The 20,938-nt window shown below is 51.5% G+C and overlaps 8 protein-coding genes across 8 annotated transcripts; 2 read left to right on the top strand and 6 right to left on the bottom strand.

Moving 5' to 3' along the window:
• Positions 1 to 537: 537 nt before the first annotated feature.
• Positions 538 to 3,990, top strand: Z518_06626 (uncharacterized protein; the record flags this gene model as incomplete). The annotated part of the gene is made up of 1 exon (XM_013414758.1): positions 538 to 3,990. One exon carries the CDS (start codon positions 538 to 540, stop codon positions 3,988 to 3,990), a length of 3,453 nt encoding a protein of 1,150 aa, XP_013270212.1.
• Positions 3,991 to 4,774: 784 nt separating this feature from the next.
• On the bottom strand, positions 4,775 to 6,139 carry Z518_06625 (uncharacterized protein; the record flags this gene model as incomplete). Its single annotated transcript, XM_013414757.1, has 1 exon — positions 4,775 to 6,139. One exon carries the CDS (start codon positions 6,137 to 6,139, stop codon positions 4,775 to 4,777), a length of 1,365 nt encoding a protein of 454 aa, XP_013270211.1.
• Positions 6,140 to 7,211: 1,072 nt separating this feature from the next.
• On the bottom strand, positions 7,212 to 9,887 carry Z518_06624 (uncharacterized protein; the record flags this gene model as incomplete). The annotated part of the gene is made up of 2 exons (XM_013414756.1): positions 7,212 to 9,529; positions 9,584 to 9,887. The coding sequence occupies 2 exons, from the start codon at positions 9,885 to 9,887 to the stop codon at positions 7,212 to 7,214; spliced, it is 2,622 nt and encodes an 873-aa protein (XP_013270210.1).
• A 496-nt stretch (positions 9,888 to 10,383) lies between these two features.
• Z518_06623 (uncharacterized protein) lies at positions 10,384 to 11,652 on the top strand (the record flags this gene model as incomplete). Its single annotated transcript, XM_013414755.1, has 1 exon — positions 10,384 to 11,652. The coding sequence occupies one exon, from the start codon at positions 10,384 to 10,386 to the stop codon at positions 11,650 to 11,652; it is 1,269 nt and encodes a 422-aa protein (XP_013270209.1).
• A 1,557-nt stretch (positions 11,653 to 13,209) lies between these two features.
• Z518_06622 (uncharacterized protein) lies at positions 13,210 to 14,145 on the bottom strand (the record flags this gene model as incomplete). The annotated part of the gene is made up of 2 exons (XM_013414754.1): positions 13,210 to 13,595; positions 13,677 to 14,145. 2 exons carry the CDS (start codon positions 14,143 to 14,145, stop codon positions 13,210 to 13,212), a joined length of 855 nt encoding a protein of 284 aa, XP_013270208.1.
• Positions 14,146 to 14,842: 697 nt separating this feature from the next.
• Positions 14,843 to 16,208, bottom strand: Z518_06621 (uncharacterized protein; the record flags this gene model as incomplete). Its single annotated transcript, XM_013414753.1, has 2 exons — positions 14,843 to 16,090; positions 16,143 to 16,208. 2 exons carry the CDS (start codon positions 16,206 to 16,208, stop codon positions 14,843 to 14,845), a joined length of 1,314 nt encoding a protein of 437 aa, XP_013270207.1.
• A 497-nt stretch (positions 16,209 to 16,705) lies between these two features.
• On the bottom strand, positions 16,706 to 17,956 carry Z518_06620 (fructose-bisphosphate aldolase 1; the record flags this gene model as incomplete). The annotated part of the gene is made up of 4 exons (XM_013414752.1): positions 16,706 to 17,266; positions 17,321 to 17,623; positions 17,683 to 17,793; positions 17,849 to 17,956. 4 exons carry the CDS (start codon positions 17,954 to 17,956, stop codon positions 16,706 to 16,708), a joined length of 1,083 nt encoding a protein of 360 aa, XP_013270206.1.
• Positions 17,957 to 18,770: 814 nt separating this feature from the next.
• On the bottom strand, positions 18,771 to 20,513 carry Z518_06619 (uncharacterized protein; the record flags this gene model as incomplete). The annotated part of the gene is made up of 1 exon (XM_013414751.1): positions 18,771 to 20,513. The coding sequence occupies one exon, from the start codon at positions 20,511 to 20,513 to the stop codon at positions 18,771 to 18,773; it is 1,743 nt and encodes a 580-aa protein (XP_013270205.1).
• Between the last annotated feature and the right edge of the window lie 425 nt (positions 20,514 to 20,938).

The raw sequence follows: 20,938 nt of genomic DNA, 5'->3' as shown, positions 1-20,938 counted from the left end.
GTTCTGCTCATGGTGTGTTATGGCGGCTGGATTCAGGGCGAGCGGGGTCGTTGCGTTGCTTGAAGAAAGATCTGTGCTATGGGTATCAAGTTTGATGACGACATCTTCTTTCTTCTAGGCCGTGAATGCCAGATTGCGATCATGAATTTGGAGCTCGAGTCAATTTATTCGATATGTAGAGGAGGACACCATCTCAACGTTGAGGAAAAATCTCCGTAATGTCGACTTGCATCTTCAGCTCCAAAGAAGCCGCTTTAATAAATGGAAATCCTTGGCATGGATTTTTTAAAGGCGGCGTGGTGGATTGACCGGAAAAGGCAACGCAATGATCTGAATCTGGGTTTTGTGATCTAGCGTCGAGACTCGGGTAGCAGTCTGGGGCGTTTGTTTGTTCTCTGCCCGAATTTCACGCTCAACAATTTTTGCGCAGGGACTCCAACATCTGATCTGCGTATAATGTTACTCCCAATATCTTCGCCGCACTCCATCAGGTAGCATGCGACAACCAAACATTCCACGGTTGCGACTCCACGCGACATGGCTCGAAATAAAGAAGACAACCCACTCTCCACAACCCAGCGCCATGGTTCCATTGCGTCCCTGACCAAAAACCTACCCAGTGAAGATTTCTTCACCGACAGCATCCTCGATGAGTCGCATATTCCATCGCCAATCTCTCAAAAGACCAGACCGGTGAAGCCACGACGCGCTTTCGGTACCAACAGAGCCCTTCAGGTCACCAAAGACTCCGGAAACAAATCAAGTGGATCGTCACTTGCCGAGTACACTGCCGCGCGGTCGAATAGACACTTGAAACCTTCGTCTCCTCTGACAAGAAAGAAAAGTCCCAGTCCGCTTCGAACCAATGGTTTGACCACACCACCGCAGTCGAGAAACGGCCCGAAGTTGACGAGCCCCACGTCGGAATTTTCAAGCCCTCCCGGCGGTTTGACCGAGTCATATCAAAGGATAGCGGATGAGGAAGATCTTGCGGCCACAGAAAGAGAATTTCGTAGTGATGAGGACGATATAGATGACGATCCACAAGATGCGCTGGAGGTTGATATTGACGCCAATCCCCCTGAGAAAGAAGCTGTCAAGGGATCTCCTCCACAAACACGTACTTCACAAGAGTCGACACCGGTTCAATTGCCCATTGATGCTGAGAAGGAAAATTTACTTGATAGCTGCATCGAGACTGCCTCAGAACCCTCCACTTTGGACTTCATCCGGAATGAGATGACGGATAGGGTGCTTGCTGCAAAGCTGACGCCTCATGTGATCGATCGCGCAAAGGACCACGCACGCCTGGAGCGATTACGACAAAGCCGGATACCGATCGATTTCGGGAATAGTCCCAGGGCCGACAGAGACCGTCCAAGCAAGAATTACGCACGAAATGATATCGCCAGTGTCTCCAATCGCGGACCGATCACATTCGACAATGCTTTGGCACTAGGTCCAAACGGCGTACCGAAGGCTTTCTCGGATACTAGTACCGAATCGACTCCGCAAAAAAGAGTCAAGGCATTTTCTCGAGCCACCAGGAATGGAATACATAAGAGTGTACCGGAAGAGGAGGATGACAGTGACACTCCTCCAGACCTTCAGAAAAGAGAGAGAATAGTGGCCTTCAGCAAAGCAGATCGACGAAGGACTCAGCTTACTGAAGCGTTGCATTCTCAGATGCCCTCGCAACCACCTAAATTAATTGCCTTTTCCCGAGCGAATGGACGGTCTCGTCCCTATGGAGCTCTATACGAAGGAAATGAGAACCGACAAGATCAAACTGGCCATTCAAGCGAAAGTGTTGCCTCGGCAGAATCTGAGCCGATATCCATGGCGGCTTCGCACCTGGAAGAGAATCTTCAAGCAGCACGATCATTTCTCGCAAAATGGCGTCAAGAGACGGCAGAGAAACGTGCCGTGAAGAGTCCAAAAGGCGCTGTCAACGATAGTGCTCAGATCGATTGGGCGGCCACGGCCGCGGATGTCCCACTGCCGTCAGTTGAAGAGAGTTCAACACCTCGGGATACTCCTCCGCGGGATGCATGGCCTTCGTCGATTCAGAAGCAGAGATCGATCGATCGAATACGGAAATGGGAGAATGATTTCACAGGTCTTTCATTTCAGGTCTCAGAAAGCCCCCCGATACGAAGCCGGCCTAATCTTAATGATACCTTGAGAGAAAGAGAGATGGAGAATTTGGCAAAGCAGGCTGTCACCACCAATCGATTGGATGAGATACGAGAAAAAGATCCAAATGTGATTGTTCGAAAGACTTCTCGATCATTTGGTCCCGAAGATCGCAGACAAACACCACCAGAAGCACACGAAAATCAAGTGAAAACACAACAAAGTGAGTCACTGGACAGGGGAGAACCGGTTCCCGACGCCGCCGGAGTGGTCTATACGTCCTCTAGCAACGGCGCCGAAAAGTCGAAGCCTTCTCAGAGACAGATTTCCGAATCGCAGAACTCCCTGGATCATCTACAAAGGCTTGCCAGAGCAGTCAGCATAACTCCGCGGGCAAGTACGGTGTCGCAAGGCCTCGTTAGAGAGACCGAAGAGGATTCAACTATCGACAACCTTGCCCCCAATCCATTTTCAGAGGATGATGATAGAGCGCCGCCTTCGCGTGGACCACAGATTTCCGCGAGGAATCATCAAGTCGTGGAAACCCCCAAAGTGGTGGGTGCGTGGACAGATACAATCCTGTCCGAGACAGTGAAGGCGGAAAACAAGCAACAAAGGGTTCCGTCTTATATGCAGACTCCTCAGGTTAACGCCGGGGCTTGGATTGACACTCCATTTCCCAATGGGAGTCGCACGTCTGTTCCACTTCCAATGACCGTTGAAGAAGTCACCGAGGAGCTCACGAATGGCCATATCGAGGAGAACGATGAAAATGCGAACCGGGGCCACGCCGACGAAGCGAATCAGTCTGAGATCTTTTCACCAGAGCAAACAGAAGCAGAACCCAAACCCGCTGCAGAAAACCCGGTTGTGTTACCACCCAGCGCGCTCACAAATGTTTTGAACGAAGCCAAGCAAAAACGGCTAGTGTCACGTGATCTTACCGATGTTCGAGATGATACTTTGAATTTGGGTGACGGCACAATTCAATCATTTGAGGACCTGCTCATGGACGCTGCCGATATCACTGCGGACTTGACGAGTCTAATCAAAGCTGGTGCGGAAGACGAAGTCATGGAACAAAAGAGGCTAGCACGTGAAGGTAATGATGGTGACCCCGCAACCGCTGAAGTGGCATTCATTGGCCATCTGACTTCGAGAATGGAACGTCTGATGTCAAATCTTCATGAAGCAAGGAAAGGAATTTCAAGGCTGGAACAAAAAGTCTCACAGACTCCACCACCTTCAGATGAGCAAGCCCAGTTACAAGCACTCATTGCGTCGCCGGATCCCGGCCAACCCTGCATGGTGTGTGGTCGAAGTGATGAACCTCACCTTCACAAACATGACATTGACACCAATGCCTTCTTCCCGATGTCATATTCCACCTTCACGATCCCGATCCCACTCCTCTTCCACCCGCGCCGCCAGGACCGATACCAACTCTTACCACATCCGACATGGCTAGGATGGTTTACTATTGCAATTTGGACATGGTATATTGCCGAATGCACCATGTGCGAGATCTACTCCCGACCCTTGTTCGCGGAGCGATATATGTGGCCAATCCAACCGGAACCAGAGTTTCCTTTCGTTCTCCCTACAATGCTATGGCGGTGGACCCATTTCGACATGCTAGCACTGGGTATCTTGGGTAACTTTTGGAGACTCCTAGTAGCGGTGTACAGGATTATTGGAATGGGTTTGGGTTTGTCAGATGGATTCGTCGACGATAAAGCCGCAGCCACAGGATTAGCGGAAGCCACGAAATCCGCACTCAACGCGGCTAAGAGTCTTGTTCCCGGTGGTGGCGAAGGCGCCGATTGGAGTATGATGAATGACGAGTTTATATGAAATGAGACCAAATGACTTGATTTTTGGGGGCGTGATGGAGTTTCCTGAAGGATGACGATTCACCAAGATCAGGGGGATTAGGGGGCCCGGAACTTCACACCAAAGGTTTTCTGTCGGAGCTTATTTTTGCCCTGTTGGACGGTCGGGCGGCTTCTTGATTGTCAGGGTTCTTGGTCAGTGTCAGGGAGAATGAGTGAATTAGGGGATCATGCATCGGATGGATCGCGGTGTTGGTGGGATTATAGCGGACAGGGACAGAGGTTCCAGGGTACGCTTGGTGTTGCTGTTACGGTCTTATTGTCTCCACCTCTCCTTTTGCTCAAAGATACTTGAACTTGTACTGTAGGACCAACAGGCCAATCAATAAATCAGCTTACCAACCCAATCATTCTATTCTGACCCGAATCCTTACTGGAGAAGCGTAGTATTTTCTAGATATTCATTCGTGAATATGAAGATTTCTTATCAATTGCGGAAGATGGAGAGGAAAAGTCATCGTCGTATATCGTCGTAGGTATGTATCCGAGTCGTGTGCTTCGGAACATATGTCAAATGAAGTGAGAGAGAGAGTCCGTCAGCCAGTCCATCAAGTCGGAGTAAGAATTCCACCATCTTGTTCTTACAGGCACGCACATGTTCGTTTCGTTTCGTCGATCCATTCAGTCGTCAGTGATATCGGGCCCAGGTAGATATATGGATCCATCAATGACCAGGGTTTTCCATCCGAAAACACAATCCCGATCCGATCTGCGGCCCCTCTTAATCCCAATTCGCGCTCGAATTGTTACATCCTGGCAATCTCCTTTCCAAAAACCCGATTGAGAATCCAAGTCAAGACGATCGCAATTCTGCTTCTCCAATTGCGATTCCACATCAAACTGCCGCTCCGCCATGCCAGCCAAGCAGAGCGACCCGTCCAGCCAGTGTCATTGGGTCCTTTGCCCGCAATTACCCCATCATGTGCGCCGATGTAGCTGATCAATTGCTTTTGCGAGTAGACGAAGGGATCTGAGAAAGCCGTGGTGGTGCTAGACGACGAAGAAGAAGCAGCAGAAGGAGGAGGAGGAGGAGGAGGAGGAGGAGATTTAGATTGAGCCAGCGCATTGAGGTTGGTGACTAGGTACTTTGCCTTCTGTACCGCGACTTCGGCGGTGGTAGGCAGACTGGCGTCCTCGATGTCAGCGGCGTCGCCGAGCGCGAAGACACCTTCATAAATTTCCCCCGTATTTTCACCAGGCTTGAAGACACGGCAGTAGTCGTCGGTGAGGATGCGTTTTAGGCCCTTCTGCGAGAGTTTGACGGCAATGGTCCCCAGTAAAGGCACATGCTTGTTGCCCGTGGCCCAGATGAGCATGCCGTAGGGCACGCGGCCTTTATCCTTGATGTAGAGGGCGGAAGCGTCAACTTTTTCGATGCGCGTGTTGGGCGCGACATCGATTTTACGCCGCTCCAGTTGTTGTGCTGCGTATTCGTGCAGCTTATTGTCGTAGGCGCTTAGGATGTGCGGTGCTACGTCGTAGATTGATATGCTCACGTACGGGGCAACGTGCGGGTAGACGGAGCGTAGTTCATCCTGGCACAGATCATCGAGCTCGGCTGTCAATTCGATGCCTGTTGGCCCGCCACCGACGATGGTGATGTGGAGAAGTTCTCGCGCTCGCTCGGGCGTGATGTGCGGCAGGCTGGCTTTCTCCAGGAGATCGAATAGGGTTTTGCGAACTTTCATCGCATCGGAGACATTCTTGATAAAGATGGCATTCTCGGCGACGCCTGGTGTGTTGAACGTGTTGGGCATGCATCCTGGCGCAATCACCAGGTAATCGTACGGGACGGAGAACTCGTCATTGGCAAGTTCCGGGTCCTCATCGAAGGCGGGTGCACATCGACATTGCTTGGCGTTGAAGTCGATGCCTAGCACATTGGCTTTGATGAAACGCAGGGCTGAGCGGGATTTGGATCGTACAGGTTCTTCAGCCAGGTAGAAGTTAAACAGACCCACGGCTGCAGAGGCCAGAAGTGGTGTATATGCTGATGTTCGACGCGGGGAAATCAGGGTGACGTGGTAGCCGTTCAAGCCGATGTTCTCGGCGATGTAGAAGCCGGCCCATCCTGAGCCTATGATGACGAGATTTGGCTTGATCGTTGACATTGTTGTCAATCTTGGTATCTTTGTAACCCAATTTGTTGGTGTGGAAGCAAATAAGACTGAAGTCACCGGCTGGAGGATATATTACCTAGAACAAGAAACCCACATGACTTACCTGAGTCACGAACAGAACCCGTCGTCGTGTTCAAATTGAAAGACAGAGTCACCAGGAACCTTCTCGTCACCAGGAGCGAATGCCTAGCTGATCCGAGAAGGCGTCGCTGGTGGCGCAATGGCCAGAGAAGCAGAACGTGGGCGGCGACCAAGAGACGAGGGACGTCGACGCGTAGCCAATCAGATGGCGTATCCAAGACTTCAGCCTGCTTCCGGCTGCACGCTGACTTACTGTAAGACCAACACTCAGCATCCTACAACATCCTGCATCCCCGTCTTTCCGTCAACGGCCGTACTGAGTGCGCAGTGCTGGGAGGGAGGGATATTGGAGGAGCAGGTGAAATTGGAAATGCCTCGAGAATTTCTGGCCCTCCGAAAATGCCCGTTCCCTACTGGTACCAGTGGAGTATCGCAGCATCTCGTATAATCAGAGGTACCTCAAGGTATTTGCGATGGGATATTTACAAGGCCCATCATGATCAAACGGTAAGGTGTCATTTTCACACCCGTGAAGATCAACGAGTCAATGACATGGATTGTCGATTCGTTCTCATCCTACCTAGGTAAAAGAAGAGCACATTCACCAATGCAATCAAACTCAGTGCGGTGCTTTTTGTTCGCCTCGTGCGTTTCCTTCCATCCACTGTTGCTCCGACTTCACCGACCCATGATGACAATTCTTTTCTTGTCTTCCCAGATCCAGTCTCACCTTTCAATCCCATGGTTGTGTGTCGAGAGTGTGTTTTGTTGTGTACAAGTACAAGCCATTAAAGAAGAGAAAACTCAAGGGGAAAAAAAAAAAAAAAAAAAAAAAAACATTCCCCCGCAATAGGTGATGGACTTGCAAACAGTTTTTACAATCTGCCCTGCTTTCGCCATGCCTCGCAAGAGAGAGAACGTTCGACTCCACCAATAAAAACAGACGAGAGATGACCGCTGGTATCATGTCGCAAGACCGGCCTTAATGTCCCGACCCATAGCTGCCGGTCCATCCTCTGCCACTTCCATAACCACCATAAGTTCCAAATCCAGTATTCGAGCCATAGGCCCCGTATCCGGTGTTTTGATGAGTGCTTTGGTGGCCCGACACGTTGCCCAAACCCCCGCCGTAGTGGGGATAGCCAGCATAACCTTGTTGACCCGAATGCTGAGATGGAGGAGGCAACCCACCTTGTTGACCGGGCAGGCTGTTGACCGCAGATCCGGGGCGACCACCTTGCATCGAAGGGCTTGGACCAGAAGCTTTAGAAGGATCCTCACTCCCGGGTGCGCCGTGCTGTTGATTCATGCCTTGAGTTTGTCCAAAGCCAGAAGAACTTCGACCGAATGGATCAGGAACACCACCGAATGCGGTATTGCCGGCTGCATTTTGCTGCGCTTCAGAAGGCTGAGCGGATCCCGTCCGTCCATACCCTCCGTCACGACCAAAAGCATTGACATTAGCAGGAGAGGAAGAGTGTTCGTAAGAATAGCCTTGCTGGGGTTGACCATACATGCTGGATTTGTAGGCACTGCCATAATGATTTTGTCCATAGCTGTACTGACCGCCGTAGAAGTCGTTGTCCTGACGACGAACATCGTCGTACATGGGTCGATTCGATCCAAAACGATGGTTCATTTGGTTCATGTAAGAGGCCGAATATTGCGGGTACTGCTGATTGTACGCATTCGGGTAGCCGTAGCCGGGGTATCCGTGACCTTGATTTTGTGGCATGTGGCCGGAATGTTGAGTGTGGTGACTCGGTATGGCCGGCGCAGGCGTGTTTTGTCCACTACCCTGAGCATCTTGGTGACCCATTCCTTGCTGCGGGCGTGAGGTGGCGTAGTGACCTTGACTGTCAGGGCCTGAAGTCCCAAATGTACTGCCCGTCCGCTGACCGTCTTGACCATGGCCATATCCTCCATAGTAGTTGTATGCATCGCGTCCATAGTAGGAAGAATAATCGGCCTGTGAGGTCGCTGTGGCCGGTTGATTTGGAACTTGATTGGAGAAGGGTTCTTGCGCTTGGGTATGGGTCTGCGTGGACTGAGGTTGCTGACCGAAAGGATCGTACGGCTTCTGTCCTTGTCCAAACCGATATTGGTCGGTGTAGGTCGAAGAGGATGGAGGCGAGGCTTGTTGCGCTTGTTGGGAGAGCGGAGGGAGGCCGGGGGCTTGTCTCGGCACTGCCGACGGGGCTTCCGCCGGTGGTTGAGTCGGGGCAGGAGCCTGCTGCGTCTCAGAGGGAATAGCTGGAGGTAATGAGGCGCGTGGAGCCGCCGGGGAATCATCTGGAAGCTGGGTTCTGGTTTCCGGTTCCTCTCGGTCCTCATCCACGTCCATATCCACATCATCAGGTCCATTCAATCCCATCTTGCCGAATTGAAGGGACGTCTTCTCCACGGCCAGGTTCCCGGGCATGACCACCGCTTCTTGTTGCTCCAGGACCTTTCGAGCATGGCTGACAGATCGCCCTGTTGCACCCGTCGCTTTCAGGGCCGTGGCAGCGTAACCAGAGATTGGTCCGGGTCGGACTTTCGTGGCCTCGGCCGCGGCGAGAGGGTCGAGAGTGCTGGCGACTGTACTTGCTGCGGTGGCAGAAGGAGGTGGATGTGACGTATTGGGCAGCTTTTCCAAGTTCTTCTCGGTCAGCTCATCTTTGGAAGGCGTCAGATCTCTTCCTGTATCGGAATGCGGTGCAGATGGTAGCTCACTCGGTCCTCCTTCGCTGGGGATTGCCTCAATAGGCGGAGGAAGTACCGGCTCTGTTGGGGGGGATTCTTCCACGGTAGGTTCAGGTTCGGCCGCCGTTTCTTCATCCTGCGTGACAGGGGGCGGTGCGGGTGCCTTCTTCGGCGCTGGGGGTGGTTTTGCAAACAATCCGGCCCATCCACCCGGTTTCGCAGTCGCCGCCGCCGCCGCGGCGACTGCAGGCTTAGGTTCGTCGGTTTGCGGAGATGTCAATGAATCCTTGCCGGGCTCATTTGCCCAGTCGTCTGCTGCGGGAGTGTCACCATTGGTAGGCGCCGTATCCCAACCTCCGACGGCTTCAGTAGTTTGAGTCGTGGCGGTATGATCCCAATCATCTGCAGTCTTCGTGCTCTTGGTACCATTTGTGTGTGTAGCCGATTTCGAACCACGGCCGCTTCTAGCGGCGCCACGTTCGGTTCCGCGACCTCGTCCTCGACCTTCAAAGTTACCACGTCCTCGGCCTCGAGAGGGAGATTCGGTTGATGCAGGAGGAGTCTCTTTCGGCTTTGGATGCTTCTTCTTGACTTCGCCCCACTGTGAAATGGTACCTTGAAACCAAAAGTCAGTCAAGACGTACCGCGACGGGTTGGGGTGCTCCTTACCACTGGAGATTCGGTCGACAGCGGCATTGACGTCGCCATCGGTCTCGTTCAGCGCGTAAACCAGATCTTCATCGCTCCATCCCGGACAAATTTCTTTCAACAGGGGAACTTTGTCACCGAATTTCTTTTTTAATTCACCCACTTCGCCTTGATCTTCCAGGGTGGTGGGAGGGATACTCTCCTGCTCGTGATCGGCTTTGTGGTGTGTTCTACTGGGATTTCGGCCGCCTCTGAATCCGCCTCGGCCGCCTCGAAACCCGCCTCGTCCTCTTGTGCCGCTGCCGCGGGCTTGAACTTCTGCCATGCTTCTGGAATCTCAAGAACGTGAGGGTAGGATGGAGAGGAAACTTAGGGAGTCGAGTCGATGTGGCAGGAGAGAAAGAGAAGGAACGAATTAAGCTCCGGCGAGGAGAGGAGCTGCCTCCTTGTCAAAAATGGTCTCCAGGAGAGACAAATGGTGAGATGTTAGCGAATAAGGTCTGCGAGGAATGGTTATGTTGACATGGAGGAATTGTGGACATTTCAGGTCTTTGCAAAAGGCCGCAAGCCAAAAACTTGAGCGTGCCAGCGCCAAGCGTGCATAACGGAGGCGTCCAGGCGGCAAGCTAAGCACCAGTACAGTAAGTACCCAGCAGCCGTACGGCGGTAGCGCTGAACAGGATACTTGTAACTCCATCACCGTCCTTCCCTTACGCCGCCGTCGCTGTGGTCGCTCTCTGCTCCGTCACCTCACATGGTCACTGGAACCATCCTGCCATCGATGAAACTCCATGCTTTGTGTTCTCAGATGACTCTCCAGGATGAAACTCACCCCATCCCTCCTCTACGTGCGGAGCCTGCTGGCTTCAATCCATCCGCCATCACCGCCTACTCCTCGCGAGTCGAGAAAGCTTCTTCAAGCTCTTGAATCTAAATTTCAAAAACATCTCGACGAATCACATCCCTCTCCAAAGGCTCTCGGCCTCGATGATCCCACGGATGAAACCGAATCGATCCCTGATCCAGTCCACAGAGTCACTCGTTCGACGCATTCTCATCTCGACGGCATACTCAGACATCCATTGTTCAGATCCAAATCCCCCATCCGTGACGTGTCTCGTCACCGTACTAGCAATGCGGTTGCAGCTTTCGACAGTGCATTGGTCGCAAAGAAACTGAATTTTGATATCGTGGAATTTTGCACACAAAAGTACCTCCAGGGTGTGAGGCAGAAAGAGACCGTCCACAAAGATGGCAAACTGGGCCCGAGGCTAGCAAGTTGGTTCACAGCCCTGAATGAATTGGAGAAGAGGAAGTTTCTGGCCGAAGACAAAGCTCTGAAAGCCGTGGTTCGAGTCATGTATATGGATGGCCTAGAAGCCGAGGTCTGGGAATGGCTCCGGATGCTCTACGAATCCCACGTCCACAGCTCAATCTCGGAGCCTTTTGGAGATGTTGATCCTGATACGCTGGCCCGCCGTCAGGCGGAAGATCGGCTGGTGGGAATGATGATTAAAGAATCTATCAGAAAGGGAGCTGTTCAAGAGGCCGTCCAACAGTTTATTCAGGACGCCCAATATCGTCAGACGACCAGGCGAATGAACTTTCACCCGTTTGGACCGTGGCACAGCATAGCCTTTCATATACTTTTCCGCCGGGAGGATCATCAAATCCCTGGTCATTTATTCGACTTGATGTTGACATTTGGTCTCCAGATCGACTCGTCTCCCTTTGACCGAGAAATGGTCCGCATCTATCACCCGCAAACCCCAACCGCCATTCCTTTCTCCATCAAATTGAAAGATCCCTCTTTCCTCCTGCATTTTATGAAATGGCAGAATAAATTGTTTGGATATGCCATCAAGCTTTCGCTTGTGGCGATACTCGACGCTGCGCAGTTATCCTTGGAGCAAGGTCACCCCAAAGAAGCATGGCAATTTTTATATTTCGCGGAGAGGAATTATCCTAACATACTGTCCACAAGCGCAGATTCCGACATAGCGAAAAGATTACAATCAGCACGGGAGAAAGTTTCGAATCAACCAGAAAATCGGGTGACAGATCATATACATATTCCGGCTCTCGTGTGATTTCAGACGAACATGGCTTGGGCAGAGAAATCTTGGATCGAAGAAGCTTCTTGGCAATCCAGATTGGAAGCCATAGTTCAAGTCCGATCATTGACGGAACTAGTTGGAAGAAACAGTCCAGAAACATCATGGACCCGGCGATCCTGACAGAGGAAATGGAAGAGAAACTAGGAGATGATAGTTCCCACCAGGACAGATGCCTTTTTCGAACAGAGCAGTCACTCCAATCGCTGGGGTTCTTGCTCCTGCTAGCTACTGTCATTATTACCTTGGAATGCGGAGCCAGGATTTCACGGACATTCAGCTCAGCGCGGTACAAAATGGAAGAACTCACCCCATAGCACTCCCTTTATTATCCTCCTGTCTTCCTACCTATGAAGTTGGATGGCCTCATGCCAGAAGAGATGGAGTGCTACATTATTGCAAGATGCAGAGCAACCTTGATCGAAGAACGATCAATATACAACGCACATAATTCATGAGTGAACGAGATATTAGCCCAAATGAACGAAGGATTTGAAGCACATTCTCATGGCTTCTAGTTCTTGGTCCATGTATCCATTTTCATTCCACTTGCATGTCGAAGTAAGGTACAAGTGCGGGTGTATTCTCAATCTCAATCTCATGTCCGGATCATTGTGTTCGTCTCGTAAGGATGGAGAAAGCATTCGGTGGCCCCTCGGAAGCGGTCGAAATGCGAACCTTTGAAAAGCACTTTTAGACTTGCTGGCGCTGTTGCTGTGTTGTTTGGCCACCGGCAGTGGTGATGGATGCGGTGGACGAAGTTGAGGATGCATCTGAAGTTGAAAAACAGTCAAAGACTTGTAAAATACCTGCACCGATATTCCAAATACTTCTCTCCCCTCCTTTGATAGGGTGAGCTCATTGCGTTTGCGCAAAGTACCTTAATCCCCTCTTCTGACATGCCGCTTGTATTGAATTCGCCGGCTTTCCATATACGTTCAAGATGCCATCCCTTGGCCTGCCACCGTGAATTGTTTGCCGCTGACGAATGCGTGACGGTCCATTAATTGTGTGCTGAGCGCTGAGCGTGGTGGATGTGAGGGATGAGAATATCGATAGCGCACCTGCCAGAAAATTTTGCTCCTAGGTTCCAATTTGACCATGGCCTGGACCTGAAGAGGATGTGTTTGCTTGTGGTACGGATACCGCGGGCGGCGGAGTGTCGTTGTCAGGACGGCTTTGTGGTAGTGGTTGTTTGGGATTGAAAAGAAGTGGCCTTGTCGGATGGCGATGACGATGACGATGACGAGGCTGAGGTGATTCGCTCGTGATTTGCCCGTTTAGGACCGGAGCGCGAAGTTGTTGAGACTAACTTTGGGCTCAAGAAGGGGGTTCAACTGTGGTTTCTGAGAGGCGCTTGCTGAGCTGTTGATGTTGAGATTATGAAGAAAGATTGAAGACGTCGAAGCGATAATCCCGCTGGGCCCGGTGTCCCAACTCACATCTGGCCCCCAGACTTTTGGCCGGGTATACCAGTGGTCATGCATGCTCGCTCTCTTCTGTATTACGGAACGATCCTTTATCATCTCTAGTTTACATCTTCGATTCATCCTTGTTCGTGCCCTTCAGAGCCTCAACCCGAGCAATCATAGACTTCAACCATTGTTTCATCTCCTCGTCGGATCTGCCACTGGGGGGAACCTTCCTAGCCCGCTGTACTGCCTCCCTGTCGGCAATGCGCTTCATCCATCTCTGCACGCCAGGGTACTCGTTAAAGTCGATATCCTCCAAGATCTCACTGAATTTGAGCCAGGAGTAGTTAGCAATATCGGCAATCGTATACTTGTCACCGGCAAGCCAGTCGGCCTTGGACAATCGGATCTCCAGCACACTGTACAGGCGTTTGGTCTCGTCCACGAAACGTTTGATGGCGTATTCCGAGTAGACAGGCGCCATGGCGCGGAAGTGGTTGGCTTGTCCTGCCTTTTGTTAGAACAAGTATACAAAAGTACTTGATACAATCCCCTGTTCAAGGACAAAAGGGGACATTCGTTCCCTACCTTGCATAGGCCCGATGCCGGCCATTTGAAACATCAGCCAACTCAACTCCTCGTAGTAATCTCTGGTGCCGTACTCGTAGCTAATCTTTCTCTCCTTGTCGTACATGTCCGTCAGATACAACATGATGGCACCGGATTCGAAGACGCGAAAGTCGTCGCTGTCCTTCAACGCGGGGATTCTTCCGTTGGGATTGATCTCAATGAACCATGCCTCTTTCTGTTCGTTGGTCATGAAATTAATCTCCCGAACTTCGTAGGGCAGGCCAAGCTCTTCGAGCACGATGGCTGGCTTGAATCCATTGGGTGTGCCGGCGGTGTAGTACTTTAACTTGTTGTAAGGAGGTGCCGACATGGCGTTTGCTGTATGGATGTACTTGGTCTGAGAGTCTTCTGCGTCTGGTGTAGGGTCGATGCGATGTCTTTTCGGAGTCTGAAGTTGGAACGGGTTGCTTTGCTCTTTTATCCCCATACTCTTGGGGTGTGTCCGACTCAGGCCAGGCGAAGACGAGAACGAGATAGCTCCACTGCGTCGTATCCAGCTGCAACCCGTGTTGGCCAAAGCTCTCGGGCGACAGCTGGTCAAACCAATGATATGGTGTGCTCTCGGGATTGCGGCCAAGGCTTCCCCTCGTGTAGACCACGGCACGCTCATCGTCTTTCCCTCTCACTGAGTATCTCTGCCTATCTCACCTCAAGCTTGGGACCGATCCGCTGTTGAATGAGTGACGGCTTCCTCCTGCACCGGGACAATCAGGCATCCCACAGCTCTTTGAGAACGATTGAGCAAGGACACAGGTGACGAACTTTAGTGGACTGCTTACAAAGCAACGGAGTACCCAAGCACCAAGTTTGGTTGCCTTGAGGAGTCAGGACAAATTATATCCTTTGTTAAGCTACGTGAGATCAGCCTGGAGGCCTTCCTTAGCTGAGTCACTTCTCGGACGAGAGACTGCATTCAATTCGGAATGATCGCTCCCGTGATCCGCGACGTGGGTAAACCCGCCCCCTACAGTTGAGATCATGGGTGGCATTAAAACAATATATTCTATACCAATACAATCCTGCTCCAGGGCTGATGTCAAGAACCTAATAATACAACAGCTCTGAGGACTCATCTTGCTCGACTCGGCCGTTCGTTCTACTTCCTTCTCAAAAGTCATGCCAAATCAACTCGTATGGCTGTTCTGGTTGGTCGTGACTCGACTCACTGGTGCCGAAGTCCCGTCAGGATTCTCTCCGAGCGCCAGGAGTCCTTCTTGATGATATGGCTTCTTTGCCTGAGCTGCCTTTTTCTCATCATATCTCCACACCCCGGCCGTCTTGTCAGGAGCCACGCCCTCCCAGCTATTGATCCCGAACCCCGTGATCACCTTGGCTAGGTTCTGGAAGGTGGCTTCCTCTTCGTCGTTGGGATCGACTTGGGAAAAGAACACTCTTTCCCAATCCCTCTTCTCATCACTCTCCTTCCGACGCAAAGCTCGCTGAGCGTTTTCGATCCGGGATTTGAAATATGAAGCAGCGTCCATGTCACCCTTTTCAATACTTCGCGCCACATTAGCCCACGCCCTCCGACTTTCGAACACGTCTTGTTCTTCGGTTGGTGCCACATTCAACTTCGACAGCTTTATGTCGCCTGGCTTGAATGTTTCAATCTCCTTGGCCCTCTTGCCCTCACCTTCTTTCAGCGTGAATGCATCGGACCACTGTCCGTCTCCGGTGTATATTGGGGTTTTCTCCGACCCTTCTCCTTCTTTCCACAATGAGGCTGTGAAACTGTTCTTCTTGCCTGACAGCCAGCCTCTACCCGTGAAATTGATCTTGGCTACATAGCCACTGCTCGAAACGATATGGATAAAATTGCCCAGTTCCACGAACGGTGCGCCATAAACGAGGCCTTCGATGTGCAAGAAGGGTAAGGTGATCAGATATGTCTCGGGTCTGTCGCTCCCGGCCGGATAGAGCGTCAAAAGCGCATGTCCAATCTGCTTGACATAGATGGTCGTACTAAAAGTCGCCTTTTGCCCGTTGTAGCCCTGCAGTCGAATGCGGTATTTATCGTTCGTGATGCAGTAGGCCGTCACAGGTGGGTGGTGACTGACTTGTTCGGAAACCAGGCGTGTCTGGCCAAACTCGTCATCCCACTCACCCAAGAACAGCTCACCCAGAAAAGGGTTGAGAGGTTTCTTTTCTGAGCCCAATTTTTCCGAACGAGAGCAGTATTGTTGTTTGAAGGTATTCAACAGCCACTTCAGCACCAGCAGGGCGCGTTTGGCCGGTTCAGGCTCTTGTGTGGGTGCGATGAAGAGCGAGGTATTTTCCGCCCAATATGCAGAGAACTCCACCAATGATTGGGTGGACAGAATAAACGCAGGGGCCGTGAGGGTAGATAGATCTCCATTGAAAGAGGAAATGGACTGCGATTGTCAGGATTTGTCGAGTGTAGTGTTCGATGGGCTCAACCCTTACTGTCAGGAATGACGACCAGGAGCCTTTGCTCTGAGATGGTATAGCACCCCCCTCGTCTTCAAGCATTCTATGTTTTGCAAAGATACTCAACTCACAGCTCGTTGCAGGGTTTCGGAGAAGGCAAAATGACGGGCTATTCAATAGGAGAGACAAGTTTTGGGATTTGGGCAGTGAAGAGGATGCGGCAAACCACGTCAGTGGTGGTAGCGAGAGAGAGGTTCATTCCGGGCATACAATGATGTGGTTGGCGGGAGTGTACAGTTCATGTCAATTCCGGTGACCGTATTGGCCGAGTCGAGCCACTTGGGGGGACACCGCGCGGGGGCGGTTTACAAAGGGATTCCGCCAGGGATTCAATCATGTCCCCTCCATGACTGGGCCAATGTACAAGGTTTTAATGGGCTACAATCATTTCATGTCATTTTCTTCCCAGCTAGGTATGTTGGGCAGCTATAGAGACAACGCAGGCAGTCCTGGGACACCTCCCGCTACTCTTGCTAGTGATGGAGAAAAGAACAACTTCGGTCTCTCCCAAAACAGGCCCTTCCAGCCATCTCTCCAATTTACAGCTTGTTGGCGGTGTTGAAGTCTTTCAATGCCTCAGCCACACGGGCACTCATGGTTTTCTCGCCCTCACGCACCCACACGCGAGGATCGAAGTATTTCTTGTTCGGCTTGTCCTCACCTTCAGGATTTCCAACTTGCTTCATGATGTAGTCCTTCTTGTTGAGGACATAGTCGCGGATACCCGTCAGGTAAGCCCATTGCAAGTCGGTATCAAGATTGACCTTGACAACGCCATAGCTGATGGCGTCCGAGTATTCCTTCTTGGTCGAGCCCGAACCTCCGTGGAACACGAGGAACACCGGCTTGTCGGTCGAGGTAGATTCCTTCTCCTTGACATATTTCTGGTGCTTATCGAGAAGTTCAGGATGGAGACGGACGTTGCCGGGCTTGTAGACACCGTGAACGTTCCCGAAGCCGGCCGCGATGGAGAAATAGGGCGAGATCTGTTTCAGAGTGGTGTAGATCATGTGGATATCCTCGGGTTGGGTGTACAGAGAGTTGTTGTCGACGTCTTCGTTGTTGACCCCGTCTTCCTCACCACCGGTGATACCAATTTCCTAGACTCTCGTGAGTTTAAGCTCTTGCGCGAATGTTTTTTCTCCGACGCATACCATCTCAAGCCATTGCTTCATCGGGGCCGCCCGCTTCAAGTACTTGGCAGTCGTCTCAATGTTCCAGTCAACCGCCTCTTCAGACAAATCAATCATGTGTGAAGAGAAAAGGGGCTCGCCATGTTCCTTGAAGTATGCCTCATCCGCATCCATCATGCCATCGAGCCATGGGAGGAGTTTCTTTGCACAATGATCGGTGTGCAGAACAACGGGAATGCCGTAGACGGGAGCAACGGTTCGGATATAGTGAGCTGCTGCGATAGCTCCCGCAATAGAAGCTTGTTGCTTATCATTTTTCACCCCCTGAGAAAGGAGTGAGCCTGCGGACGTTTCCTTCGACACCGTTTCCCGGATATACGAACCTTGCCTGCGAAGTATGCAGCACCACCCTGGGATGCTTGGAGAATGATAGGAGCATTGCTGTCTCGCGCAGCTTCCAGAGCCGCAACGACGGTAGAGGAGGAGGTCACGTTCTGGGACACAAAAGGTTAGTGTTTGATTCCATCAACGTCGAGCTGGCCCACGCACAATGGCAGGAATGGCGAAGTTGTTCTCTTGAGCATATTTAAAGAGCGCCAGAACATCGTCCCCGACGATAACGCCCTCCTTTCGAGACAGAACGTCCTTGACGCCCATATTGACGACTGTTGAGTGGGGTTCCGGAACAGGGTATTTCGACTCTTGTCAAAGGAAGACACTACTAGTAATGTACTGATGTGCACGTTAGGAACAGCACGTGTCGCGGTTCTCAGGAAGAAAGTAATAACAAGAGGTGTGTGAGGGGAAAAAAAAAAAACAATCCGGAAAGTTGGTGATTGAGTAGGAGCGAGTACAAGTTTGATGCAACGGGTTTGAGGAGGGGCAGCAAATGACATAAAAGGGATGCTCCCCCTCTTGGCTGCTTCGGTATCCGTGGAAGGTTTTTTTTTTCTTTTCGAGGCTCTCGGCAAGGTTGAACTAGTTTGAGCTGTCCCTCCGCCTACATCATCCAATCTCTCTCCATCCAATTCGAGATAGGCCTTCATTTCCCCATTCCTCCCCATTCATCCCGATTTCTCCCTCATCGGTTCCTTTCTCTTCTTCGATCGGTCTCTCACCTTGAATAAGCCTCGCAATGCGGAATTTCACGGGAATACGCCCCAGTGTCCCCACGGAACCATTAGCCGACTCTGGTGTTCCCCTTGAGCCTGATAGACGGTTGCCTCGGTAGTGATAGGGATAATGTGACGGGAAGGAAACGGATAGAACTGCCGGCGTCTTCACTCAAACATAATCATTGCTGTATCTACATATGTTTCGGTTCGAATGTACCCAAATCTAGCAGTATCACGACGCCCAAAGATTTTCGGTTATATCAGTGGTTGCTTGCCAGAGGTCCGCGTGGGGTTGAGTGCCAGAAGCAAAAAGCACAAGCCCAATCAACCCCGTTAAACTTTGCTGCTCTGCATCCTCAAGCAATAGCATCGTCGCCTGGCCGCTCCAGCTCGTAGAAAAGCAGATATACCTCGCGTTGCATGGATAGGACATCGGATAAACGTGCTTCTTTGATCTTGTCGTCTGAGATGCGCCACCAACGATCATGGGATCTCTTTCGTCGGCGAAATTTGCCCGGTGTTGCTTCCTGCGTTCGGATCTGAGGTTTTGATGCTTGCGTGTCGGTTCTCTGCACAGGCGACATGGTAGCTCCCTTTTCTTCTTCCGCCGGTGGTTGAGTGCCATCGACCCCATCCGAATCGGGCCTGCTATTGCCAGTCGACAGTGAAGTTGTGGACAAAGAAGTGCTAGATTGTCCATCAGAAGCCCCAAGGGCACCATTGGCGCCATTGGCGTGTGTAGCGTCCATGCTGGGACTCGGGGTGGTGGACGGCGCCGTACTGGGGTTGCGACTGGCATGGGCATATGCGCTGAAAGGATCTCGGGTGGCGAAGGGAGGATATAAATGATTCCTCCGAAAAGACTCGTAATGGCCGCTGTGATGGCTGCCTTTGTGGCAAACGACGCCCAACAATTTGTACCATTTCTCATTTAAAAGTCCTCCCAAGCGAAGTCGTTGGGTGTATGACACCTTGGCCATATTTTTGGTCGAATAGCTCCCGGCGTCAAACACTGATCGGGACAAGTGTATTGCGATCACTTTGGGAAACACCGTGATCCGGGTTGATTTTCGAATCTTGCATGTGGGAGCAAGGCTGGAGTCAGGCATCGTCACACCTTCGGGGGCCTTTTCGGGGTCTTCGCGAATTGCCTGCTCGATCCGGGCCACATCCTCTTCTAGGGCTGCCCGGTCTTTTTCCATCGTTGCCGATTTCAATTTATTATTTTTCCATTCCAATGCATGTCTGAGGCGACACTTGTCGCATTTGAAATCATCAATCTCCTCACTCTTCAAGAGAATGTCAAAACAATGGTCTAGAGAAGTCGCACTTTTCTGGGGCACGTTCAAGGTCAATGAAACGAAAGTAGTGGCGCTGGGTTTCGTCTTGAAGCCACAGCGCTGACACTGAATTTGAGACTCTATCCGTCCTTCAAAGGGAAAACCATCGTTGGTTCCGACGACGACCTGGCTTAAGGGCGGATTGACGCCCGAAGGTTTCCTTTCTGGCTCGGGCGGGATTTCTGGTCGGTCCGGGTTCGCAAATCTCAGGCGTGCTCTTTGTGCCGCATGATATTCATCACAAAGTCGTTCCAGGACGATCTGTAGAAATTCCTGGGCATCCTGCTGATTCCGACTGATTCGTGTCTGAAACGCCTTCTCGAGGGCTTCTATTATCGGTCTCGCGCTGATAGTCTTCTTGTATATTGGTCGTTCGTTTAAGGCATCCAGCATCTCCTTTAATGCCTTGGTCACCGGTCCCTTTTGTAGACTCACCACCTTTTCAGCTCTTTCACCTTTTCGCAGTACCGGAGGGGCGGAATCGTATATCTCGGGTCCTTCCAGCTGTCTTCTATGCAGTTCCTTGATTAAATAGAGCCTGAGATCACCCAGTCCCGCCAGAGCTTGGAGGACGGAGTTAATGAAGCAGTCGTTGGCCGGGTTGGACAGGCCAATGATGGTGCGCTTTCGTCCATCGTGGCTGTTATGGGAATTCTCGCTATCGATGAAAAACGTCGGACCGAAGACGTAGAAGGCGGCGATTGCAGCAAGAGAGGCACCAGCCGCATAAGCGACTACGGTCGCAGGCTTGTCAGGCATCCGGAATGTATCTCGAAGTCGGGTACAAACCCATCGTGCTCACGGGTGTCGCCGTCACCACATTGAAGGATAGAGGGCGAGGGACTCGGAGGATTATAGGGATCGTCGCAGAGAGCGAATTTCAGGAGAAGAGAAGAAAAAGTTCCGGGGTAAGGGACTGGGTGCCGCCGTACCTTTCTTGCGAAGCGCTCTAGGTACAGAAAGGATACCAAAAGCGTTATTCAGCCAGGCTAGTAACTACTGTACATATCTGGCAAAGGTACCGAGATCTATGTCGGTAATTGAGAGCGAGAGCCCAAGGCCGACGACCGTCAGAGCAAAGTCGGAAGCAGAATTAGGTAAACATCATAAGAACCCTCCACGGAAGCAATATCAATTCCTTCCAACTTTCCCCCATTCAACCATTACGACTCCAATGTGGCAGG

Source organism: Rhinocladiella mackenziei, assembly GCF_000835555.1.
Source record: "Rhinocladiella mackenziei CBS 650.93 unplaced genomic scaffold supercont1.5, whole genome shotgun sequence".
NCBI lineage: Eukaryota > Fungi > Ascomycota > Eurotiomycetes > Chaetothyriales > Herpotrichiellaceae > Rhinocladiella > Rhinocladiella mackenziei.
Note: the sequence above shows the minus strand (reverse complement) of the source record. Positions and strands in the feature narration are given on the sequence as shown.